This window comes from Gracilinanus agilis, chromosome 1 (genome assembly GCF_016433145.1).
Source record: "Gracilinanus agilis isolate LMUSP501 chromosome 1, AgileGrace, whole genome shotgun sequence".
Taxonomy (NCBI): Eukaryota; Metazoa; Chordata; class Mammalia; order Didelphimorphia; family Didelphidae; genus Gracilinanus; species Gracilinanus agilis.
Window position 1 is genome coordinate 269,602,530 of NC_058130.1, and position 27,491 is coordinate 269,630,020.

The 27,491-nt window shown below is 41.1% G+C and overlaps 1 protein-coding gene across 2 annotated transcripts in view; it reads left to right on the top strand.

Moving 5' to 3' along the window:
• LOC123235499 (myosin phosphatase Rho interacting protein) overlaps positions 1-27,491 on the top strand; it is a 243,059-nt gene that overhangs the window by 99,070 nt on the left and 116,498 nt on the right. For both annotated transcript variants that reach the window (XM_044661644.1, XM_044661652.1), the window contains exons 5-6: positions 6,439-6,453; positions 24,536-24,571. In XM_044661644.1, the coding sequence (XP_044517579.1) occupies positions 6,439-6,453; positions 24,536-24,571 (51 nt within the window). The remainder of the gene's footprint in view (positions 1-6,438; positions 6,454-24,535; positions 24,572-27,491) is intronic.

The window sequence follows — 27,491 nt, forward strand, 5'->3', positions numbered from 1 at the left end:
GTGTGTGTGTGTATGTGTAGGAGTTCAAATCTGGCCTCAGATACTTCCTAGCTGTGTGACCCTGGGCAAGTCATTTAACCCCTTTGCCTAGCTCTTGCCTCTCTTCTGTCTTAGAATTGACAGAAAGACAGAAGATAAGAGTTTTGTTTTTTTTTTAAATCTATTTGCCTAAATTAGATAAAAGAGGAGCAAGGAAGAAGGTTCTCCAGCTCCCATCAGTAAGCTGACTTGTCCAGACCCAGGTGAAAATGGAAACACTACCAGTAATACCCACCACACAGAATTATTGTAAGGTGACAGTGAGATGATGCTATATTGTAAAGTTCTCTATAAATTCAAAAACACTAAATAAGGATGGTACAATGAATAGAACTCCAGACCTGGAGTCAGTAAGACCTGAGTTCAAATTTAGCCAAAGACACTTTACTGCCTGTGTGACCCTGGGGAAATTGCTTAACATTTGCCTCAGTTTCCTCATTTGTAAAATGAGGATAATAATAGCACCTTTCTTCCAGGGTTGTTGTGAAGACAAAAAGAGGTGATATTTGTAAAGAGTTTTCTGAACCTAAAGACCATATTTAAAGGCTAGCTATGATTGTTAATAATTCATAATGTCACTTATTATTAATTTTGTTGTTCAATCATGCCTTGATTCCTTATCCCATTTGGAATAGTTTCCTATTTCTTTCTTTAGTTCACTTTACAGTTGAGGAAATTATCATGGGTATTTCAACAAAACCTTTCATGGTCTCTTTTTGGACAAGATAGAGGAATGTTGCCTCAATGACAGTACAGTGAGGTAGATTCATAGCAATTTGAACATGAGGGATGTCTGTACCTTCAGAAATTTATCCCTGCTTTTTCAATTACTTCAATGAAGGCATAGATGTCATGTTCAAATTTAAAGATAATACAGTTCTGGGATAGCTGAGGCATTGATTGGATGTGTGGGATCCAGTTTCCCTAATCCAACAGAAGACATCTACATCCATATAAGACTTGAAAGATTTCAATCAGGGGTTAAATTGAATAAAAAAAAAATTTAATAGGGCCAGCTAGATTGCTCAGGGGATAAAGAGCCAGTCCTGAAGAAGGGAGGTCCCGGATTCAAATGTGACCTCAGACAGTTCCTAGCTTTGTGGCTTGGGGCAAATCACTTAATCTAACCCCCAATTGCCTAACCCTTAACACTCTTCTGCCTTAGAGCCAGTAGAATTTCTATCATAGAATTGAAACTAAGACAGAAAGTAAGGGCTTAAATTAAAAACAACAACAACAACAATCTAACTGGGGTTATCTTAATTCTAGGACAAAAGATAATGACTTTTAAAAAAGAAATAGGAAGGGGGCAGCTGGGTGGCTCAGTGATTTGAGAGCCAGGCCTAGAGAAGGGAGGTCCTAAGTCCAAATCTGACCTCAGACACTTCCTAGCTGTGTGTCCCTGGGCAAGTCACTTAACCCCCATTGCCTAGCCCTCACCACTCTTCTGCCTTGGAGCCAATACACAGTATTGACTCCAGGATGGAAGGTAAGGGTTTTAAAAATATATTAAAAAATAGGATGGTGGCAAGAATGGACCAAATTGCTTGGTAGCTAAGAAACTCTCTTCTCAACCCATGAATGTAAATAGATATTGATGGGAATAGTCTAGTATAGGATTTCTGGCATGTATTTTAAGTCTGAGCAAGAGCTCAAGATAGTTTAGCTCTTTTTTTTTTTTAAACCCTTAATTTCTGTGTATTGACTTATAGGTGGAAGAGTGGTAAGGGTAGGCAATGGGGGTCAAGTGACCTGCCCAGGGTCACACAGCTGGGAAGTGTCTGAGGCCGGATTTGAACCTAGCACCTCCCGTCTCTAGGCCTGGCTCTCAATCCACTGAGCTACCCAGCTGCCCCCAGTTTAGCTCTTTTTAAAGAATTTCCATAGCCATGATCTCACCTGGTCTTTTTAATAATCCTAGGTAGCAGAAAGGTCAGATATTATTTCCCTGGCTGTTAAATGACTCTTCCAGGGCAACAGGACTAGTTTATTAGCATTGCTAGAATTATGGTCTAGATTTCCTTTCTTTTAATCCTGTTTTTTTGTTTTTGTTTTTAAACAATAAAACCCTCACCTTCTGCCTTAGAATTGATAATAAATATTGTTTCTAAGGCAGAAGAATGGTAAGGGCTAGGCAATTGGAGTTAAGTGACTTGCCCAGGATTACATAGCTAGGAAGTATCCGAGGTCAGATTTGAACCCAGGACCTCCCCCTCCAAAAAAGACTCCAGACTTGGCTCTCTAACCACTGAGCTACCTAGCTACCCAAGTCCGGTTCTATTTTAACAATTATTCCATACTACCTTTTGTCTGGAGTCACAGCTAACTTAGAGGTGTCAGTGGTCTGGAACAAGACTATAGCTGATGCTAGCAACTGGGGTTGTTGACTTTCTCCTTTCCTAATGGTAATGGGTTTATCAGCCTGAGAGTCATGATGAGCTGAGACAGATACCTTGTGGAAAGGAGAGTGAGGGAGTTGGCTGGCTTCCTTCCTAAGGCTGCTGCTCCTGCCTGTGTTTTGATTGCCTGGAACTGGCCTCTAAATATATATGTATGTATGTATGAATGTGTGGGAGCAGTGACCAAGTGGGAGGTGCCCCTTGTAACAAAACCGGTTCAGTTATTTGTGGCTAAAACTGTCTGTCTAGAAAGAAGTGACTACCACAGGAGAGAACACTGTAATTGATTTTGTTGTGGTAGGACACTCTTGAAAATATATCCCAAATGAGAAAAAAGGGAATTTAACTCAGTGAGGGCTGTTCTTCCTTCTTAGGCAGGCCTAGCAGTGGGAGGGGAATGATACTAACCCTTTTGGGGCCCATTTTATTGACGATTTTTAATTTCTCTATCAATTGGCTCCTTCTTCTGAATAGCTGAACATTCTCAGATTTCTCCCACCCTTAAAAAAAAAACAAACACCCTTTGATTGACCCTGTTGCCCACTCAAACCTTCATCTTATTCTTCTCAGTCAGTAAATATTTATGAAGTGCCTACTTTGTACAAGGCACTGTACTTGGCTCTGTTGATGCAAAAAGAAGCAAAAGACAGTCCCTCCTCTCAAGGAGCTTCCAATCTGATTGGGGAGGAGCACCTAGATAGCACAGGAGATAGAGAGCCAGGCTTGGAGTGAGGAGGACCTAGGTTCAAATCTGGCCTCAGACACTTCCTGTGTGACCCTAGACAACCTGGTTACCTAACCCTGGCCTCTCTTCTGTCATAGAATTGAAACTAAGGCAAAATATAAGGGCTTAAAAAAACAATAATCTAACTGGAGATATGACAAGCAAACAAATATGTACAAACAAACTATATATAGGATAAATAGGAAATAATTAACAGAGGAATACAGTAGGATTAGGAAGGTCTGGGGGAGGCTTCCCATAGAAGATGGGATCTTAGCTAGGGCTTGAAGGAAGCCAGAGAAGACAGTGGGTGGAGATGAAGAGGGAGAGCATTCCAGGCTTGGGGAGAAATGTCTGGAACCTAGAGATGGAATGTGTTGTTTGTGAAACAGTGAAGATGCCAGCATCCCTGGGTCAGAGAGTTCATGGCAGGTTCCCTTTCTACAGTTAAACTCCCTGAAAAAAGTTACCTCTACTCATTGCTCCCACTTCCTTTCTCTCACTTCTCAATTCCTTGCAAAATGCTTTTTTTTTTAACCCTCTATCTTAGAAGAGTGGTATGGGCTAAGGGGCAATTGTGGTTCAGTGACTTGCCCAGGGTCTCAAAGTTAGGAAGTTTCTAAGGCCAGAGTTGATTCCAGGACCTCTAGTCTTCAGGGCTGGCTCTCTATTTACCTAGCTGCCCTCAATATATTTTCTTTAAAAAAAAAAAAAAAAGATTTTTTTCCCCCAATGAATAAAAATCTATTTTCTCTCTCCTCCAAATCTCTAACCCCCCACTGAAAAGAAAGCCCTTGTAACAATAGCTCACATCTCTATAGCACTTCTAAGATTTACAAAGTGCTATATATGTTGTCATTTTGTTTGATCTCCACAACAATTTCTTTTTTTGCCATTATTTTCATTTTCCAAATGAGGAAACTGAGACTGAGGAGTTAAGTGATTTGCACAGGGTTGAACATCTAGGAAATGCCTTTCAGGTCAGGGTTAGAGGAAAGACTTTTTTTTTTTTTAAACCCTTGTCTTCAGTCTTAGAATCAATACTGTGTGTTGATTTCAAGGCAGAAGAGCAGTAAGGGTTAGGGTTGTTAATGGGGTTTAAGTGACTTGCCCAGGGTCACATAGCTAGGAAGTAGCTGAGGCCACTTTTTTTTTAAAAATTGTATATTGGTTCCAAGGTAGGAGAGCGGTAAGGGCTAGGCAATGGGGGTTAAGTGACTTGCCCAGGGTCACACAGCTAGGAAATAGTGGAGGCCAGATTTGAGCTGAGGACCTCTCATCTCTAGGTCTGGCTTTCTATCCACTGAGCCACATATCTGCCCCCTTGGGAAGAAGGATTCCTACTCTGGTAGTATTATTTACTTTGTCATTCATCTTCCTCATATGTACATTGTCAAAGAAAATGAATTCCCACATTGTCCAAAGATATATATGGCCATATGAGCCTGCATATATGAGTGTATCACCTTTCTTCATCATTAGTCCTCTGGAATCATGGTTCACAATGTTTTCTAACTGTTAAATCCAGTTTCTTTACTGTCTGCAGCTTTTAACATTCCTTAGACACACCTTAGTTTTTTGTGACATTTTACTGTCCTGGTTCTCCTTCTCCTACCTATCTGTGGGCTCCTTCCAGATTTCTTCCATGTTTAGAAGCCTCTATTTGGGTGTGCCCTATGACTCTGACCTGGGCCCTCTTGACTCTATTCTCCCTTGGTGATCTCATCATCTTCCTTGGGTTTAATTATCTTTAATTATTATCTTTGCTGAGATGATAGATAGAGCTCTGTATACAGTATTCTTTCCTCCTGAGTCTCATGTCATCTGCCTGTTGGACATCTCCACCTGGATTTCACAAACTTAACCTGTCCTAAGTAGAACCCATTACTTTCCCTCCAGCTTCCCATGGCACTCACCTACCCTTTTTTCTGGGCTTCTTAAATTTTGTCAAGGGTGCCACCATCTTGGCAGCAACTCACATTTAAAACCTCAAAGTCATCTTCACCTTTTCACTCTCTCTCACTCCTATACTCAATCCGTTGCCAAGTCTTGTTTCAACTTCAACCTCATTCTTTTCTCTCCCCTTCTCACCTCTTAGAGGCTACCATCTTGGTTCAGGACCTGAACTCCTACCAGAGGCTGTTGCTGCTTCACTAGTCTCTCCCCCATCCATTCCTTCATCTACATAGCACCTGTTATCTGCTTAAGAAACTCTGCTAAAGGCCAGTTAGGTGGCTTCGTGGATAGAGAGCCAGGCCTAGAAATGGGAAGTCCTGGGTTCAAATTGGGACTCAGATACTTCCTGGTTGTGTGACCTGGGCAAGTCACTTAATCCCCATTGCCTAGCTCTTACCATTCTTCTACCTTGGAACCAATACAGAGTATTGATTCTAAGACAGATGTTATGGTTTAAAAAAAATGTGGCCTCAGATACTTCCTAGCTATGTGACCCTGGGCAAGTCACTTAACACCCATTGCCTAGCCCTTAACATTTTTCTACCTTGGAACCAATACAGAGTATTGATTTTAAGACAGATGTTATGGTTTAAAAAAAAAAGTGACCTCAGACATATCCTAGCTGTGCAACCCTGGGCAAGTCACCTAATTGCACTTTCCTAGGCATTATTGTTCTTCTACCTTGGAATCAATACTTAGCATGGATTCTAAGATAGAAGGTGAGGGTTTATAACAAAAACAAACCAAAAACTGCTGATTTTCTTCTGCTTCTAAGATAAAATACAAACTCTTCTATTAGAGTTGTAAAGTTCATCACAACAACCTGCCTTTACACACAGCCAGCCACACACAGACACGGAGACAGACAGACAGCCACACACATACACACACATACACACACACACCCTCTTTTCTTCCCTCCCTCCTCTAAACGCCTTCTCCTCTCTGCCAGACTGTTCTCCTTGCTGTTTCTCCCACACTGTGTCCCATCTCCTGTATCTGTGCCCTCCTATAGTCTGCATCCTCTATCTAGAATCCCCCCTTATAGGCTCCCTGACTTTCTTCAAAGCATTACTTCCTGCCCCCAGTTCCCTAGACCTTCCTTGATCATCCCATTTACTAGGTACGAGAAAAAGTCCCTTCTCTGAAACAACTTGGTATGTTTTCCCTAATCTGTGAATGTGTTCTATCTCTACCCTGCCTCCCCCAATACCTTAGTTGACCTTTTTTTTTTTTAACCCTTACCTTCCAACTTAGAATCAATACTGTCCATTGGCTCCAAAGCAAAAGAGCAGCAAAAGTTAGACAATGGGGGCTGAGTCACACAGCTAGGAAGTATCTGAGGTCAGATTTGAACCCAGGACCTCCTGTTGCTAGGCTTGGCTCTCATTCCACTGAGCCAATACTAGATGCCTCTGACACCTTAGTTTTTGTCTTTGAATCCTTAGTACCTAGCCCTGTGCTTCTGGCACACAGTAAGGTCTCAGTAAATTTTTATTGAGTTGATTGAGTTTTATTGAGTTTAGTGAGTTAAATTAAATCATATTTTGCTGTGATGTTCAGATCTAGGCATCTTTGACTGTCTCTATCCTTCCCGTATTCCTGGTTCCCTTGGGAGACAAATCTTTTTAATATGCCTGTTTTTGTAGCTTCCCTGACTGTGTAGAGTCCAGGCTGAGTCCGAGCTAGACTAATAATAATTAACTAGTATACTCTTCATTAAAGTTTGCAAAATTGTTACCTCATTTAACTCATAGCAGTATCGTGATATAGACAGGAGGCAGAGGAAAGAACATTGACTCTGCAGGCAGACATCCTGGGTTCAGATCCCCTCTTTAGATACCTGTGGGATTGTGGGTAAATCACTTACACTCCTTGGTCCTCATTTTCTTCCAGTGTAAGGTGAAGGAGTTAGGCTAGATGACCTCTGAAGTGTCTTTAAGCCTTAGATCTGGGATCTATGATTAATAGGTAATACAGGCATTTATATGTTTCCTTAGTGTATAAGAAGCTGGGGAAGCCAGAAGCGTATTGAGATGGGGAAGGTCAGGATGATACCCTTTTGTGCTATGTAGGCATTGGAAATTTAAAGGTTCTTATATCCTTTGTGGAAAGAAGATTCTTCCTTTAAATGATTAAAAGGAAGGTAGGATAACTATAATATATGTAAAGACTTTTTTGTTTGTTTTTTAAACAATATTTCCCCACACCCCCAACTCCCTTCTTCCTGTAAGTCAGAAGGTTAAAAGGCATTTCCTGGGTAGATTTAAAGCCAGCACCACAAATGTCTGTGCCTGAATAAAGGAAGTGGGCATGAATCTCTGCCTCTTTCTCACAAGGGAAAAAAAAGATACCTTGGCAGAATGCTGCCTATATCGTCAGACTCAAGCACTGAGTTTTTCTTTTGCTGTCTGTCTTTGTTAAAAGGGAGGGATCGAGCCAGAGACAATGGGGTTATTAGGTCCAGAAATGACGGCAATGTAAGAACAAAGGACATTAATTAAAAAAAAATTTTTTTGAAAATAAAAAACGAGTGAGGATTTAAAGTGACAGGCCGATAGATTCTGTGGATACAGGACTATGTGAAGGAGGGATTAAGATAATTAACTCTGAGCATTTCCATGAGCCTGCTCATTAGTTCATTAGTCTAAATGTCTTTTGGAACAGAAAGGAGAAGATGGAAGGGAGAGTGTGGGCAGAGGGCGTTGATGGTGGGCAGGTGGGTGGCAGAAAGAGTCAGCTTGCTTTTTCTGGCTTTCACCCAGGATTTAACTTTGGCTTCAATTCAGAGACACAAAAGGGGAATGAGACCTGAACTGTCCAACAGGTTTTTGGGGATTACGTGTGGGGCCCTCATAGGGACACCTGCTACACCAAAGAAGGGGAAAAGGCAGCTCCTTGTCATGAGTAGCACTGGGGATACAGATCCATGAAGATGGACTGAGTCTGTGATTTCATTAGGTATAGGAACTCCTAGGTGAGGAAACTCCCTTTGCCAATGCAAACTGCTACTTTTTCAATGTAAAGTATTACAGAGATGTCTAGAGCCCTGAGTGGTTAAGTGGTTTGTCCAGAGTCACAAAGGCAGAAATGGAACTTGACCCCAAGCCAACCCTCTCTCCCCTATGGCATGTTTTTGTGTAGCTTGTAGAATGTCTGTCATAGTTTTATGTTGAGAATGTTACGTGCCCAATGAAGAGCTTTCTGATGAAATAACTGGTGAGGTAAGACAGAAATGGGAATTTGTCTCACTAGTCAGTCAGCAAGGTCTTTTTAAGCACCTGCTGTGTGCCAGGCACTGTCCTGGGTGCTGGGATTACAGCAACAAGTGAAAATAAAATCTCTCCTCCCAAGGAGCATATTTTGAAATATCAGATGCATGGAGAGTAGTGTTGGCCATGGAAAGAGGACTTTCTCTAAGCTGTCACAGGGATTCTGAGCAGAGTCATAGAGCTTTTTCCAATAGCACTGGTAATGTTTTTGAATATTACATTTCATTTTTTAATGAGCAAAAATTGTGTTCTTCTCCTATCCCAAACCTTATCTTGGTTGTGAGGTGGAAGAGAGACATCAAGGAAAAACAAAATCCCTCCAACAAATGTGCACAGTCAAGCAAAACAAATTCCCACAAAGTCCCTACCCAAAAAATATCTGTTCCTTTCAGGAGGTGGATAGCATAGCAATGGCAGTTTTGTTTAGGTTACTATTACATGAGGTAGAAAGTGAGATAGAAAGCAGGAGCATACAGGACTCATACTCTGAGTTTTTTCTCTTAACACCAATAGAGGGCAACAAGGGAAGGTACCCAAAGCAGGCACAGTGAATAAGTGAAGCTTGGCAGAACCGGTGATAGGAGATAGAAGAACATGGCCATTTCATGGGTTCTATGTATTTTTAGGAGCAGTTTGGAAATGAGAGTACAGCAGATGGATGTGACCTTGGGCAAATCTTCTCATCTCCTTATATCTCAGTTCCCTCATCTGCAAAATGAGGATTTGGGGCCAGAAGGGCTCTGTAGACTCTTACATACAGCTCTAATCTCTGATCCTGTGATGCTCTTCTGAGATGAGATGTGAAACTCATCATTTACCCATATGATTTAACTGTGCTCTTATTAGCCACATCCTGGTAACACTATCTTGGAAGAAGGGCTAAACAAGGTTGAAGGTTAACTGGACCTCAAACCCTTTGGTGAATTAGGGGGATGTCTATCCTAGGTACGTGAACACTTCCCCTGGCGGAAGGGCAGATGAGAACAATTTGTTCCAATTGTCATGAAGTTGGCAGAAGCAGATGCTGTAGAGTCTTTAGAGCTCAGTTAGACACACAAAAAAAGTCAAGGCCATCCATAGCATCCCAGACCATCATCAGGCATCTTAACTTCTGTCTTGGCACTGGACTTTGATGATTCTGGAAGAGAAAGTACAGTGCCTTTTGCAGTTCTGCCTCACTTAAATCCAATCTACATCAGGTCAAAAGGCATCAACCAGGAAAGAACTGGAAATTGAATGGTCGTCCATCTAGTTCTAGTATATGATTATATACCAGATATAGCTAAACAAGTTCTGGTATATGATTATAATAGGATACTATTGTGCCATAAGAAATGATGAACAGGACAGTCATTTAAAAAAAAGACCTGGAAAAAAATGATATGAAATGATGCAAAGTGAAGTGAGCAGAACCAAGAGAACATTGTATATAGTAAAATCAATAATGTATAGTGATGAATGTGAATAACTTAACTGTTATCAGCAGTGAAAGGATCCAGGACAACCCCAGGGACTCCTGACAAAAAAGGATATCCACCACCATAGAAAGAACTAATGGAATCCGAATGCAGATTAAAGCATGTCATTCTTCACTTTATTTCCTCCATGAATTTTTCTCTAGTATAAGCAGTATGTGTTTTCTTTCACAACATGATGAATTTGGAAATATGCATTGTATGATAATATATGTATAACCTATGTCATATTACCTGCCATTTTGGGGAGGGATGGGAAGGAAGAAGAAAACATGCAAGGAAACATGTTAAATAATGATTATTAGAAATTGTTTTGACAAAAAGAAAGATTAAATTAAAAATGAAAATCATGACCAGTGATATCATTTTGGTCCTCTTTGAGTACAAAGGACAATAACCAACCAACTGTTAGCCACAAGAGCAATACAAGCAATAGCAACTTGTGAAGTAGACTGAAGTGGAAAAGCTTATTAATTCTTTTTTGATTTTCACATCCCTGTCTTTCCCCTCTAGGATTTTTATAAGATGGTAACTTCAGTTCTTGGTTATCTCATTATCAGTCTGTGCCAATAGGGAACTCAATGGAGGGTCATTTAAAGAAATATTTTTATAAGTTTTTATTGATTTCATCACCGATATTCTCCAGCAACCTTTTCCCCTTTACTTCTTAGAGAGCCATCACATATAGTAAATAATGTTTTTTAAAAAGGAAAAAAATCAGCACAACTGATCAATAAATTGAAAAGGTCTGAAAATGTGCAATGTGAAAAACTTGTGGTCTTTTTGTCTCCATGAAGGGACTGGTTGGGGTTGTTGTCTCCAGTCTAGCTCTTCATTTAAATCAGTCGTGATCTTAATATTTTTGTTTCATTCACTTAGTGTGTGGTCATTCTTTTCATTTACTTTGTTGTAATTAATTATATTGTTTTCTTAGTGCTGCTTATGTCGCTTTCTATCACTCTATCAGTTCAGAAAGATATTTCCATTCTTCTATATTTTTCTTACATATCATTTTGCAGCAATATTTGTTTAGCCATTCTCCAATGGGCATCCACTTTTTTTCCCCAGTTCTTTGCTATCATGAAAAATGCTGCTATAAATATTTTGCCATATATGGAAACTTTATTCTTATCAATGGTTTCCTTGGAATATAATTTGGGTATTGATTCAAAGGGTTTGGACCACTTAGTCACTTTATCTGCTTTATTGCACATTGTCTTCCAAAACGGTCACACTTTTCTTTCTTTTTTTTTTTTTTTTTTTTAATGAAATCACTCCTCATCTTAAATTTTTTTTCAATTACGTGCTAAAACAATTTTTAACATCCTTTAAAAAATTTTTGAGTTCCAAATTATACCCTTCCCTTTGTCCTTTCCCCTCTCAGTGAGAGGGCAAGCAATTTGATATAGGTTACATATGTGCAGCTAGGTGGTGAAGTAGCTAGAGGACCCAGCCTGGAGTCAGAAAAACTTATCTTCTGATTTCAAATCTGATCTCAGACACTTACTAGCTATGTGATCCTGGGCAAGTTCCTTAACTTTGTTTGCCTCAGTTACTTCATCTGAAAAATGAGCCAGAGAAAGAAATGGCAAACTACCCTAATATATTTGCCAAGAAAACCCCTAACATAGGGCCACAAAGTCTCAGACAGAAGTGAAAAATGACCGAACAACATGTATGTGCAGTGTGCAGTCCTGCAAAGCAAAATATAATATTAGTCATTATTGTAAAAGAAAACAGATGAAAACAACCCTAACCCCATGGGAAAAAAATAAGGAAAGTAAAAGATAGTACATTTTGATCTGTTTTCAGATTACATTCATTCTTTCTCTGGAGATGAATGGCATTTTTCCTTTTAAGTCCATCAGAATTGTCTTGGATCTTTGTATTGTAGAGAATAGCTAAGTCATTCACAGTTGATCATTAAACAATATTGCTTTTATTGTATACAGTGTTCTGGTTCTGCTCACTTTATTTTGCATCAATTCATAGAAGTCTTTGCAGGTTTTTCAGAAAACATCCTGGTCATCATTTCTTTTGGCACAATGGTATTCCATCACAATCGTGTACCAAGACTTATGTAGCCATTTTCCAATTGATGGGCATCCCCTCAGTTTCTAATTCTTTGCCATGATGGGTCTATAATCCCATAACCCTGGGGGGACATTTGAGGTACAAAATTAGATGAAGTCCCTCCTCTTACTTACAGCTTATAGGAAAGACAAGGCAAGAAGGCATTTTTTTTTAGACAGGTATAGATTAATAGAATCCTTTCAGAAGTATGCATGGGAAAGAGTGAGTCAGTGATTGATTATGTGAGTGGCTTTGACTTTTGATATTTGGAAAGATCTTCAGACTCTGTGCCTTAGTTTGCTCAGTTGTAAAGTGAAAGTATTATACTTGATGGGCCTTGGAAGACTATTCTAGCTCTAGGGCTTTCCAGTCCCTTTGACTCTTCCAGATTTTCATTATAAAGATTGGGATGGATGTGGTTAATTCTACTTGAGACTCCAGGTCATCAGACTCTGGATAGCTTGTATCAGGTTTTCTTTTTTAATCTTTTTAAAAGATGTAATTCCTTATTAATAAATAAATCATATATATGCATATCTTCATTATGTTGATTTCCAAATATATTCCATTGTTTTTTAAAACCTTTGCCTTCAGTTTTAGAATCAGTACTGTGTAATGGTTACAAGGCACAAGAGTGGTAAGTGCTAGGAAATGGGGGTTAAGTGACTTGCCCAGGGTCACACAGCTAGTAAATGTCAGAGACCAGATTTAAACTCAGGGCCTCCTATCTCTAGGGCTGGCTCTCAATCCACTAAGCCATCTAGTTGTCCCCTAAATCTTTCTTATTTTCTTTTTCATGACAATGTCTTTCCTTTGTAGAAAGAGGGAAAGAGTAAAAAACTCTTTCCCTTCCTGGGCTTCTTTGCAAAAAAAACAACTTTGCAAAAACAAAATGATTTCCTCTCACCCTCTGCCAGCCAAGCACATCATCTTGCAATAAGAGATGTGTGTGCATGCATTTTTTCCCCTTTTACTATTGTACTGATTACTTTTTCTGTGACACATCTGTTTAGCATGTGCCTTGGTAGCTGGTACAAGATGTGTGCTAATAAATAGGAGGTGGCATGTGTGTGTCACGTATGCAGTGCTTGCCTCTGGAATTGGGAATGTTTCAGTATATCGGGCACCCACCAGCTTCTGACAATGTGTGTTTTTAATTAGGTCATTCCCATTAGTTATAAATTTTTATGTATTTTTTCTACTCTCAGAGGGAATGGGATCTCAGATGATTTTAGTTGAAATGATGAATAATTCCTTCCTTCCTTCCTTCCTTCCTTCCTTCCTTCCTTCCTTCCTTCCTTCCTTCCTTCCTTCCTCTCTCTCTCCCTCTCTTCTTCCCCCTCCCTTCCTCTCTCTTTCCCTCCCTTCCTCTCTCTTTCCCTTCTTCTCTCTCTCCCTCCCTCCCTCACTCCCTCCCTCCCTCCCTCTCCCTCTCTCTTTCCCTCTCTCCTTTCCTCTCCCTTCTCCCATTATCTTGATTGTATTCTACCTTCCCAAGATACTCCTTCCTCCAAACCAGGTTTTTTTCTATTCCATTTATGTCTTTCCAACTCAAAAGTTTTCAGTGGCAGAACTGCTGCAAACCATAATCTCTAAAATCCCCTTCCTGCTCAATTTGTTATGTATAATATGAGACTGACCAGACCAAGTCAGTTTCCAGCTTTCATCCCTGTATGAGCAAGTTAGCCATGCAGAGGGATTTGGTTCCATAGCCAGCCCTAAGACAGACATCTTACAGCTTTTTTGGCACTGGTGGGCTACAAGAGAGGTGACGGGTATGTCTTCTTGCATCCATGCAAATGGAAAAACATTTCAGATTAGCAAAGTCTGTGTGTGGGTGAGCCAAGTTCTGTTGTTACATCACAACATGATGGGGCCATTTTGACTACTGCTGTGTGTTCTTTTGAGCAGGCAATCTAATTGAGGCCCCGTGGGGCTTAACTTTTTTACCTGATGCTTTGATCATCCTGTTTTGGCTTTTACTTGGAACAAGCTGGAGTTTATGCTTTGACCATGACCAGAGAAAAATCTGTGCTTTGCAGGAGACAAACTTCCCTGTTCTTTCTCTCGTTAGTGAATTCCATTATGCTTTTAATTTTGATGTTTTCCCCTTCAGGGTATGTTCCAAAAGAAATGTCTCCCCTTATCTGCTGTAATGGGGGGGGGGGAAGAGGGGATGAAATGAGCACAGAATGATTTAAAATGTCTGTTTCATGTATCCTGCCTACAATATAATAGTTGCTCGCATACATTTTCTTGATTTCTGGGTGAATATTTATGAACTTCAGTTAGAAGTGTCTGAAGAAGATTAGATGATAATTATGAGTCTGACCTCTAGACTTGGCCTTGCCTTCAATTAGCAGTGTGATCTTGGATAAGTTTTTTGACTTCTTTAAAATGAGAGAGTTGAGGGGACAGGTAGGTGGCTCAGTGGATTGAGAGCCAGCCCTAGAGATAGGAGGCCCTGAGTTTAAATCTGGCCTCAGACATTTACTAGCTGTGTGACCCTGGGCAAGTCATTTCACCCCCATTGCCTAGCCCTTACCACTTTTCTGCCTTAGAACCAATGCACAGTACTGATTCTAAGACAGAAGGTAAGGGTTTAAAAAAAATAATAATAAAATGAAAGAATTGGACTAGATGATATGAACATTTTTTTTGAGTCTAATATTCTAGGTTTCTTCTTGCTTCAACCGAGTCACCCAGTCAGATGGATTTGCCTATGGATTCTCCCCTAATGATGACATTTGTAAAGTGCCTAGCGCAAAGTAGGTGTTGTTGCTTTTGTTATTGTTGAGGTGTGTTTAACTGTGACCCCAGAGGGGGTTTGCCATTTCCTTTTCTAGTTCATTTTCCAAATGGGGAAACAGAGGCTAACAGGGTTAAGTGACTTGCCCAGGTTCACACAGCTAGTAAGGATCTGAGACCAAATTTTAACTGAGGGAAATGAGTCTTCCTGACTTCTGGCCTGGAGTTCTATCTACTGTACCACCTTTAGTAGATGCTTAATAAATGCTTATGCCTTTACCCTTCTCTTCCCTTAGGAAGCTAGGCACTTTGTTGCCCCTGCTTATACTATTTTTTTTAAACCCTTATTGCCTGTCTTAGAATGGATACCAGAGATTCCTTCTGTTCTCTATAAGGTTAAAAAAAAAACAGTTCTTACCTTCTGTTTTGGAATTAATCTAATTATCATTTCCAAGGCAGAAGAGCAGTAAGGTCTAGGCAATAGGGGCTAAGTGACTTGCCCAGGGTCCCCCATCTCCAGGCCTGGCACTCTATCCCCTGAGCCACCTAGCTGACCCCAATTGTGCTATTCCTTCCATCTGAGAATACTTTTCATTTCCATGCCTGAGTGTTACCTACATCCCACCTCTTTCAGGAAGCCTTCCTTCCCTGACACTCCCTCCAGTGATCCCAAAGGGATCCATCTCTGTCCTCTCCAGTCCTAGAGTACTTATTACCTATAACACTTCATCATCTATAACTGTTTGTGACATTTTGTGCATTGAATTATATTTGTAGAGAATTGTCTGTGTGTGTGTGTGTTGTCCTTCCTGCTAGATGACAGACTCTTTGAGAGCATCTTCTTGTGATGCTCCTTTCTGTCTACACTGCCCCTACCACAATGCCCCAAGCTTAAAAGACCAGACCCTTCTTCTCTGAAAAGGGACCAAAAGGGACCTCAATGATCTGCCTGTAGACCTACCCATCTGAGGATTGGATCTCCTCCAAAGGGAATATTCATACTTCAGTTCTTTTTAACAAAGAGGCTACTGACTCAGGATGTGATTTTTGATGTCTTCCATTCTCCTGGTAGGTTGCTGAACCATCACATCCTGAGAACCCCTAGGGTTCATCCAGGTATTTGATAAAGTCCAAGCCCCTCCACTTGGCTTGCCTCTTTTCATACTGGCCATTTATCATTTTTCCCTCTATACTCTCAGTGACTCAGTTTGAAGTCATTCCCATGGAGAGAGCTCCTCAAATCTTTTGGCAGAATGGGGAGTAGATTTATTATTCTGTGTGATTCCAGAAAATAGACACAAATTATAGGGAGGCGATTTTGGCTCGCTTAAAAAAGGTGAACTGGTCTCTGAGTAAAGACTCAAGTTCAAGTGTTGCCTCTAACCTTTTTTTTTTTGTTGTTGTTGTTTTTAAACCCTTACCTCCCATCTTGGAGTCAGTACTGTGTACTGGCTCCAAGGCAGAAGAGTGGTAAGGGTAGGCAATGGGGGTCAAGTGACTTGCCCAGGGTCACATAGCTAGGAAATGTCTGAGGCCAGATTTGAATCTAGGACCTCCCGTCTCTGGGTCTGGCTCTCAATCCAACTGAGATACCCAGCTGCTCCCATCTCTAACCTTTTGACATTGAGTGAGTCACTCACTCTCATTACCAAGAAGGTGCTCACCTGTAGCATGAGCAGCATTTTTTCAGTAGATAGATAGGCTGAATGAGATTGAGGGAAACCTACAGGCCTCAAATCTGTCCCAGGGTGAGTTACCCCAGACATGTGAAGACTTTTGTGGCTGAATAAGCAGATGAGAACAATTTGTTTCAAAGGCCTTGAAGGCAGCTGAAGCAGGCTTAAGTGTTTGGAGTGCTTAGAGCTTGGTCAGATTTGGAAGATGCCATGGTCATCAATTGCATTCTGGCCCATGAATGATGGCATAAATACTCATACTGATTTTTGTCCCACTGCTAGACTGATGACTCTTCAAGAGAGTGTCAAGGGGCAGCTGGGTGGCTCAGTGGATTGAAAGCCAGGACCAGAGATGGGAGGTGGTCCTGGATTCAAATCTAGATTCATATACTTCCTAGCTGTATGGCCCTGGGCAAGTCACTTAACCCCTATTGCCTAGCCCTTACCATTCTTCTGCCTTGGAACCAATACATAGTATTGATTATAAGGTAGAAGGTAAGGGTTTAAAAAAAAAAGAGTAACAAGTCTACAGCTTTATTCAACTCTGCCTCACTTAAATCCCGTTCACATTCAAATCAAGACATCACCCTTGTGATGCCATTGGACTTCTTCAAAAAATGGAGCAATAACAAGATGCATTCTTTCAGTGATTGAGCTCCTTCTAACACTAAAATCACAGTTCCAGTCCCATCTCTTCTCTTAAATGGAAGGCACTTTCTGACAACTACAACAGATTTATATGGACCATAGAAAGAAGTGATTTGGGGCTAATAGATAATCTAGCCTGCCTCCCTCATTTTGCAAGTGAGGAAACTGAGGCCCAGAGGAGCAAAGAGATTGTCTTGTAGATGGGCATTTCAGGCTCAAACTCTGATCCTCTGACCCAAAAAATCATCACTGGAAATAGGAAGGGCAACAACGTCTGAAGAGCCAGCCTGAAGTTGGAAGGAAATTATATTAGAAAACCTTCATGTTTCCTTCTAACCCCTAAAGGTCCTAGCATTGGTCATGGACAGGAAGCGCAGGCTAGTGTGGATAATGAGATGAAATGAAGTTTTTAGCTATAAAAACATGATTTTGTCATTTAGCAAGACTGGACTGGTAGGAAGCTCATTGTACTCAATTTCTTATGGTCAAAACAAAACCAAAACAAAAGCCCCAGAACAATGCCTTTGGGTTTTCCCCATCCAAAGTATTTTTTCATTTTTCCTGAGCAAAACAGATTGAATGGCTGGGGACTGGACTGCATGATCTTCAAAATCCCTTCCAGCACTGAGTACAAACTTTCTTGACCTTGGTGACCTTTGACATGTGTCCACAATTAAATACGATGTTGGTAGGCTTCCTCTCACCAGGATATGTATTCATCCACCCAGAAAGACAGATTATAGAACAAGCAAAGAGAGCATCTCCCTTTCAGGGAAAATTGAATCAGGGAAGCTACTCCCTATAAAAGTAGACCTCATGCTCAAGTCTTTATAACTTGTTAAGAAGTGGAGATGTGGGGGTGTGGGGGTGTGTAGAAGAAGTAGGGGAGGAAGAGGAAATAGGAAGGAGAGGAGAGAGTGGGGAGAAACAGAAAGAGGGAGAGAAGCAGAGGAGAGAGAGACAGAGGAGTAAAGGAGAGAGAGGAGAAATTTCTATAGTTAGAGAATCTTAGCACTGGAATGCAGTAGAAATGGTCCACCATCCTAAGGGAAGCTAGCTAGCACAGTAGATAGAGAGCCAGGTCTGGAGAACCTGAGTTCAAATATGGCCTGAGTTACTTCCTAGCTTTGTGACACTGGGCAAGTCATTTAACCCCAATTAACTAGCCCTTGCTACTCTTCTGTCTTAGAATTGATACTAAGACAGAAGGTAAGAGTAAAAAAAATGATTTGCTATCCTTCTTTTTCAGAAAAAGAAACTGAGTCTCAAGAAGGTGAAGTTTTGTTCCCAAATTGCTAATTAGTAAGAGAAGTAAGATTTAAATCCAAGTCTCTTTCCAGTAGTGAACTGTAACCTTGGAAAGGTAGTAATGCCAGGTGTCACTGCCTTTGATTGAGCACTGATTGCCAAACCCAGAAATGCTAAAGGAGAAAAGACCCAAGTGAAACTTGTGTGTGACTGCACATGCATGTTCCTGTCATAGATACAGTAAAGCTCCCCCTTGCTCAAGAGCAGTGTTTGTAAGTTTGGTAGCCTATGCCAGTGGATGTTGAAGCAATGCCTTTTCCTTTCTTTCTTTAACAGGGTAAAATAAATGGGGTGTTTCTTGGGGTAGCAGAGAAGATCTATGAGAGACAAAAGAGAATTGTCTGCCCTCCCCAAATTCGGTTGTGTGTGATAGTAGAAAGAATGCTAGGGCGCTTAAGACAAGAGATTTTGGTGCTAACATTTACTGGCCATATGGCGCCAGGCAAGTAATTTCATCTCTCTGAGATTGTTTCTGCCCTCCCCCCCCTTAGTAAACTAGGGGAGAAGAATGCCCATGCTGAATTGGGTGCTATAGAAGTGGGAACTGTTGTCATCTGCTCTGTGTACCTTCCTTCCGTGACGTAGAGAGAGTGGCGCTAAAGGTTTGATTTCTGCCCCTTCCTTGCCTTTTCCAATGCCTGGTCCCTTGAGGGCATCTGAGTTCTAGCTAATAGTAGGTTGCTTCTAAGGCAGAACCACTCTGTGATCTCTCTTCTCCCATAGCATCTGCCTTTCGGCTGCCACAGTTTTTTGGTGCTCCTTCCTGCGTCACAAGGGGACAAAGCTGTAATTGTCTTTCTATGAGTTCAGTGTCTTCCTCATTTCCCTCCTCCTCCACCTTCATCAGCAATGACTTGGGAGAAGATTGGTGATCAGCCAGCTAACTGGCTCCTGGGAACTGACCCCTGAATAATGACAAGCCTCTCTAATCTGCCTTTATATCTTTCTGACCCAAAAAGAACTTGAACACCAGAGCACCTCAGGCTAAGGAATGAACCTTTCCTCTGAAAGCCCTGCTTTCTTTTTTCCCAGAGGTGGGGAAGATAGGTGGCAGTGGGTGGTAGTAAAATTTTCAAATTCATTAGAGTAAGAAACCAGTTCTGTCTAGTACCTGGAGAAGCATCTTAGCTGAGCAAATGAAGTGTTAGACTTGGAGTCAGGAAGATCTGGATTCAAATACTGACTTTGACATATTTATTGTCACTTATAAGTAAGTTTAAAAAAACCAAACAAAACTTTCTGTCCTAGAGTTGTTACTAAATATTGGTTCCTAGGCAGAGATGTGGTAAAGGCTAGGCAACTGGAATTAAAGGAATTGCCCAGGGTCACTCAGCTAAGACATATCTCAGGCCACATTTGAACCCAGGACTTCCTGTCTCTGGATCTGGCTCTCTATCCTTTGAACCACCTGGCTGCTGAACGCCTAGCTGCTGTAAGATAAATGATTGAATGAGTCATTTTACTTTTCTGAAACCTCAATTTCCTCATTTGAAAAATGAGGAAATGGGAGCCCCTAAGGCCCTTTCTACCTATATGATCCTATATATATTTCAGTCTATGATTGTTTAATCTTGTTGAATTGAAAGCGTTCAAGTCAAGTGGAATGAGAGAAGAAAGAATTCTGTCTCCTTCCCAGCAGCTGTGGTAGGTATTAGCTATCCTTTATTTTCTTTCTTGTCGTGAGTGATTTCTATTCTGGATAATCTAAATTTCACATGGAAATTTAGAAATAGACGTTGATTGTAAACTGTCATGTAAAGGGTAATACTTTTAAATGTAAGTGTATGAGATGAGTATTGTTTTCTTGTTGGTGCCTGATCTGGCATGAGACACTTTTACGGTATGATGGTTACTTGTGGTTATTTTTTTGATACAAGCTCTAAAATCCACCAGGGCTATTTCAGGCAGTTTCTGGGTCATATTTGTCCTAGCCCTGAGTATCCATGAACCATAGAATTCCTAGAGGTCTAGGTCAGTCCTGGTGGTTGCTTTTTGGCTTATCAGTGAAGATCAGGAAGTTATATCTCCTAGGTAGAGAAGAGATATTCTATTTTGAGACAGACCTATATATAGAATGGTAAGTTTTATAAAACAGCCTTTTGAGATAGGTCATAAAAATGTTGTTAGCCCCATTTTACAAATGAGGAAGCTAAGTTTCTGGGAGATAAAATGATTTGCCTCAAGGCCATGCAGGCAGGTTCTCTGACTCCAGTATCAATGTTCTTTCCATATTATCGCCTAAATCTGGGCAAGATCCAAGATCCTCCAGTCTTCTTAGGGCTAGAATAGGACCGAATTGATCTTCTGGGGATAGGTGTTTGCAAGGTACTTTTCCTAGCTTAATGAATGGTCCCATATATGGTATCATTATGTGGAAGTTAATGAGGATGAGGCATGAAAATAAACTATTTTTACATAGAAATTTAGAAATTCCCTGTTGTGATAAGACCAGTATCTATCACAGGTGTTGGAAACACCACCACCACCCCACCACCACCAAGGGTAACTCTGGTTTTTCCCTAAAAAGCAGCAAAACTCCCCCCAGAATTTGGTTGACTTAGGGGCCAAGCCTCAGTTCTGCTCCTTCCTTGATGCAGCTATCTGAGAACTTCTTGTGTGGCTTCCTGGTCACCTAAGGTCCAAAAACCCCCCACCTATATGAAGTTGGGGTCCTTTAGACTCGGCAGATGTCCTAAGACCACTCCAGTTATTTCCATGTGGAGAGGAGGGAGTCCACATCTTTTCAAACTAAATGCTGAAGTATCTTTGTGGAGAATCCTTTTTAGGCTATGGCTATGTAAGCCTCCCTTTTACTAACTGTTGAGCATCTGAGTGTCTCATTTCAACCCAAATGGAGCTACAAGTGATGGGTCAGTCAGGCCCACCCCAACACCTCTAGACCATTATTCTCTTTTCTTAATGAGAATTCAATGTGGGGCAAGGGAAGTTTGACATACCAGGCATGTTTCAAGCCAAATGTGATGGTCTCTGCTAGCAGCCAGCCCTGGGAGAGGAGCTAGGGGAACCAGACAGGGTTCCCCTGCTTGCTGGCCTCCATGGTTACTCAAAGTAGTTCCACAGTTTTATGGGAAAAAGGAAGTTCTGGAGGATCTGAGTTTTTTCCTGGATTCTTTGGAATTGGATACTTGTTTTAGCCAAGCCCGGGTCATTTGCTTGTTGACATTTAACCTGTATAAGTCATCTTTTAGGATTCCTTGGGTTTTTTCTTTCTTTGCCTTGCTCTCTTTCTTGAATTGTTTTCCTATCTGTTTTGGAGACTTTGAAGGGGGTGCCATCCATCAGGTCCTATCTTGCCCTGGCTTCTTCTAGAGTTAGTTTTACTTCTTTGGAAACACTGAGGGGTTAATGATCAGTTAAAGAGAGAGAAAGAAGAAAGATTCCCTGGGGGTAGTCAAGTCTCTGATCAAGTTCATGTTGTTGTTGTTTTCTCCTTTTTTTACTCATATTTATGTTCTTTAGCTCCAATGGGTTTAGTCATTGATTCAGGTAGGTTTGGTTGATACCTGGGGAAAGAGAATGTGTTTGCAATAGCCCCAGTTCCTTTGTCCCTTCCAGAGAGGCTGGTGTTGAGGTGAAGCCAAAAACCCCTTTGCCAGGCACCCCGGGGAATGGTGCAGTCTTATTTGTGAACACAAATGATTTGGTTCTGCTTTTCAACACCCCACCTGTGTTGGCTCAGTCTTGCCTTGCCAGCTCTGTACTCTAGCCAGACCCTTTCAATTAAACTAAAGCCCAAGGATCCGGACCCAGGAGCTGAACAGGGAGGGAATGTAAAGAAGTCTGCTTCCCAGGACTGCCTGTTACTAAATAATTGCCCAATTGGCCTGCGTCTGAATAACTGGCCAAGTGGCCTCCTTCCTCTGGACTGTCATCTCCCTTTTTTCTGTCCTCTTTCCTTTAGTAATAGAGTAATTTTTTGCTGAGTTTCCATGTGTGATCTTATTACTGTGGCAACAGGCTATTCTGACTTAGGTGCTTCTTTCTGACTTGCCTTGTGTGTATACCCTTTCCCACTCAATCCCTAATTTCTCCAAGATTAATGTTGACTAGAAAGGGCCCCGGCCTCCACTCTCCATGCCTCCATTTTCTTCTTGCTGCTTCAGGGATTTTACTTTCTAATTTCATTCATTAATTTTTGTCAGGCATAAGTATTTGAGGTGCAGACATGACCATGGAGTACTGCAACAGATTTTACAAATTATTTCAACTTCTCCAGCCCTTCTCTCTTCCCTTGTCACATCCTGCCTGCCTTCCCTTTCCCAACAAAAACAAAAACCACTAAATAGTCATAAATATTAAATGCCTTTTCCCTTTGGAGTTTTTAACTCTATTGCTTATCTTCTGAATTTCCTTATTATCATAGAACATACTACCCTCTGAGTCACTTTGGCTCACTGTTTAGATGCCACCCTTGACTCTTGACTCTCGTTCCCTCTAGTCAGTTGCCAAGTTGTGTGGATTCTACACTATCTCTTGCATACTCCTCCACCTTTTTCTCTTCTGAATCTGACCCCATTATGGTATAGGCATTCATCACCCCAATTTAGCTTGCTGCAATAGTCTGCTGACAGGTATCCCTGCCTCATCTCTCTTCTCTGCAATCCATCCTCTACTTAGTTGTCAAATTGATCTTCTGAAATTACATATCATCTCCCTATTCAATAAATCCTAGGATTAAATGTTAACATTTCATGTTTGTCTTTTAAAGCTCTTCATAACCTTCTAATCTTTCCAAGCTTCTTAGATTTTTTTTTTAAGCCCCTATTTTCTGACTTAGTGACAACTTTAAGACAGAAGGGCAAGGATGAGGCCAATAGAATTAAGTGACTTGCCCAGGGTCACATAGCTAGGAAGTATTGCAGGCCAAGTTTGAACCCAGGTCCTCCTAACTCCAGGCCTGGTGTTCTCTACACACTGTGCTACCTAGCTTCTCCTGACTTCTTACATTTTACTCCCCCCATCCCACCCCAATCTTCATGTACTCTTCAACCTAATGACACTGATCACCTTGCTGCTACTTCCATGAGATAGTCCATCTCTTACTGGGCATTTTTGCTAACCATTTCCCAGGCTTGGAATACGCTTGTCTCCTTACTATTGTTACCCTGACTTCCCTGCTTTCCCACAAATCTTATCTAAAATCCTGCCCTCTAGAAGAAGCTTTTCCTAATCTCCCTTAATGCTAGTCCCTTCCCTCTATAATTATCTTCAGTTTATCTTGTCTGTATCTTGTTTGTACATAGTTCTTTGCATGTTGTCTCCCCAGGTAAACTGAGTTCCTTTAGAGCAGAATCTTTTTTTTTTTTTTGAGGGGATTAGGCATTTCTTATATACAGTATTTAGTAAAAACTTATTGACTGACTGACCTACTTCAGAGAAACCTGAGAGCTTGTATGAACTGATGCAGAGTGAAATGAGCAGAATCAGGACAAGAATTTATTTAAATACTGTAACATTCAAAAAGAAAAACATAGGCAACCAAGTGGTTCAGTGGATAGAGAGCTAGGCCTGGAGTGAGGATATCCTGAGTTCAAGTGTGACCTCAGACACTTCCTAGTTGTTTACGCTGGAGAAATAATTTAATGCCAACTGTCTAGCCCTTACAAAGTATTGATTCTAAGACAGAAGCTAAAGATTTAAAAAAGAAATTTGATTGACTTCAGAGAAACCTGAGGACTTATTTGAACTAATCACAGAGTGAAAAGAGAAGAACTAGGACAAGAATTTAATGACTATATCACTGAAAAAGGAATGCTATTGTTAGAGACCTAAGTACATCTAATAGGTACTTTTTATCAATTAGACTCCAGGAGATATCTGATAGATATGCTACCCATCTGTCTAAAGTGAATTAATTCAAGGTGCAGAATGAGGCATATGTTTTTGAACGTGACGAATATGTATTTTTTTCTAGTTTAACCATGCCTATGTGTTTCAAATGTGTCTTTTCCTTTTTCCCTTTGCAGGGAGGACTAAAAATCCTAAAATAAACTTAAAAGTATATGGAGAGGGGGCAGTAGTAGCTAAGTAGATCAGTGGATTGAGAGGCAGGCTTAGAGACAGGAGGGTCCTAGGTTCAAATTTATCTTCAGACACTTTCTAGATGTGTGACCCTGGGCAAGTTACTTAATAGTCCCCACTGCCTAGCCCTTACCACTCTTCTGCCTTGGAGTCAATACATAATATTGATTTTAAGATGGAAGGTAAGGGTTTTTTTTAAAGTGTATGGGGAGTTTTACATGACTACACATCTGTAACCTATATCAAATTGCTTGCCATCTCAGGGAGGAGGGAAGTGAGGGATAAAATTTATAACTAAAATTTTTTAAAAGAATGCTTAAAGGGCAGCTGGGTAGCTCAGTGGAGTGAGAGTCAGGCCTAGAGACAGGAGGTCCTAGGTTCAAACCCGGCCTCAGCCACTTCCCAGCTGTGTGACCCTGGGCAAGTCACTTGACCCCCATTGCCCACCTTCCACCTATGAGACAATACACCGAAGTACAAGGGTTTAAAAAAAATGCTTAAAATTGCTTTCACATGTAATTAGGAAAAATTATAGATATTTATGGATGTGTGTATATATGTCTATGAGGTGGATGGATTTTTAAAAGTTTTAAAGCAAAAATAAAAGCATATGGGAGAGGAAAAGGCCTAGAATTAAAAGTACCTTCAGCTCTAAATCCATGATTCTGTGATTTAAAAAAATCTAGTCTTTTTCCAAATTAGTCTACAAAAGGCTTTATGCAGTAGTTTTAGTTAATGTTGAGAGGGACGTACACCTTGAGAGTGAACAAAGGTATTAACAAACTCACTTTTCCTGTTTATGATATTACATGTAATTATAGCAGCAAGTCAAGTATGGGACTTGGAATCAGTAAGTCAACAAGCATTTATTAAGCTCCCTCTGTTTGTCACAAATTGAAAATGGGGAAGACCTGAATTCACAGCCCACTCCTGTCTTTTAATAGTTATCTTACTATTAAGGCAAGTCATTTAACCTCTCTCAGTTTTAATTTCTTCATCTGGAAAATAGGAATAATCATATTGTACCTCTCTCACAGAGTTCTTGCAAGGATAGAATGAGACCACATATATAAAGTGCTTTGTCAGCTTTAAAATTATTAGTCAGTTATTAGGATGACTGAACCCTGGGGCATGGTGGATCAGTGCCTTGTCCATCCTCAGGTTCATCTCCCATCCTTCAAGTCTCCAAACTGAGTCTCTAAAGGGACCATCTGATCTTGTGCATCGGGGTGGTGTCCTAAGGGTAGGCATGGAGAAATGATCCTCTTTGCAGCCTCTTAATCTGATGATATTCATCAAGGGCTTTCCATGGTAGGATCTTTTTTTTTTCCTCCTCTGGATCCTACCTGGTCTGCCTTTGGTAGGAAAGTAGTTAAACTGGGCTGAGCCGGCAGAACTCTCTTCCTTGGCCAAATGCAGTCTGCTGGGGTGGAAAACAGCTGAAGGCTGGGTGTGCTTCGCCGTGGGAATCTCCTTATAAGGCCAGGATCACTTGAAGAGACAGCCCATTCCAGCCCTCTCTGCTCGTCTGCTTGCCTGATTACCTCCTCTCCCAAGCAGCACTCTCCTCCCACCTGCCAAAGCCTTCCTGGGGCTGGGACCTTGGGCTGTAAATTCCAGAACTAGAGTTGGGTCACCATCCAGCTGGAGTTCTGGGAGTCCATTCCACTGAGGGCTCTGTGGAAGGTTCTTCACTGTGTGCTTCACTGTGGGTCAAATGGCAGAGATTGTTCTTGGCCCTTGCCTTTCTCTATCCCTTCCCTCCTTTCTATCTTCACCCCTCCTGTCCCACTCGGTCACCTAGCCTGCATCCCTCTACTGTCTTCCATTCCCTTATACAAATGTCCTGCTTGGAAAAAGAGAGGAACTCTCTTAAGGGAAAATGACAGTCTCTAAATTTTTATTAAGCTCTTGCTAGCTAGAGAATGCCTTTTCTGCTGGAGATCCTATAAGGGAATACTGAAGAACACAATGTAAATGGATCTAGGGCAGTGGTGGGCAAACTACGGGGCCCGCGGGCCAGATGTGGCCCCCTGAAATGTTCTATCCCTTGCTTGACATTATTCCTAATCCGACAAATACAATGAGTAGGATACAACACAATGGAACTTCGAAAGAGTTGCCTTAAAAACACTGACAGATGAACACTTCCTTTTCTTTGGCCCCCTCTTTAAAAAGTTTGCCTATCACTGGTCTAGGGGAAAGTATGTTAGACTCAAACCTCCAACACTGGCTTAGCCATGGGATTACAGAAGCACCTCTCTTCTCTGGATCTTTCCTCATCTGTAAAATAGGCAGCCAGGTGGTGAGGGGGATAGAACACTGAGTTTAGAATCAGTCAAATGCTACTGATGACATTGAATAGCTGTGTGACCTGGTTTGCCTCAGTTTCCCCCTCTGGAAAATGAGCTGGAGAAGGAAATAGCAAACTGTTCCAATATCTTTGCCAAGAAAACCCCAAATGAGGTCACCAAGAGTAGGACAGGACTGACTCTAGCGCCAGCACTAGCCACCTTTAGGGCGGCATTGGTGAACCTATGACATGTGTGCTAGAGGGGGCTGCTCCCCTCTCCCTCTCCACAAGTGCCTAAGGATATTTCTCACTTAACCCACCTCTTTGTCCATTAACCTAATGGAAGTGCTCCCTCCCTCCCCTGTCTGGGGTAAATGGGGGAGGAAGGGGACTCACATGCAGCATGAGGGTTGCATTTTGGGCACTCCATCTCCATCACTGCCATCACTGCCTTGGGAGACTTGGTGTAGGACAAAAGTTTATCCTTTGTTTTTCTTTTCTTGGGAAATTAATTCTGCCTTAATTCTTTCCTCTCTGTTTGAACTCTTCTTTAAAAACAAAAACAAAAAAAAAAAAAAAAAAAACCAACTCCTCTAACCTTCTGTCTTAGAATGAATACTAAGTTTCTGTTCCTAGGGATTAAGTGACTTGCCCAGGGTCACACAGCTAGGAATTATCTAAGACTAAATTTGAACCTGAGCCCTCTCAACTAACTAGAGGTTTGGCTCTTTATCCACTGAGCCACCCAGCAGCCCCAGAATCCTTATTCTAAGTAACCAACTTCTCCCTTTAAAAAAAAAATAATTTTCCTTCCATTTGTTGTTATTCATTTTCATCT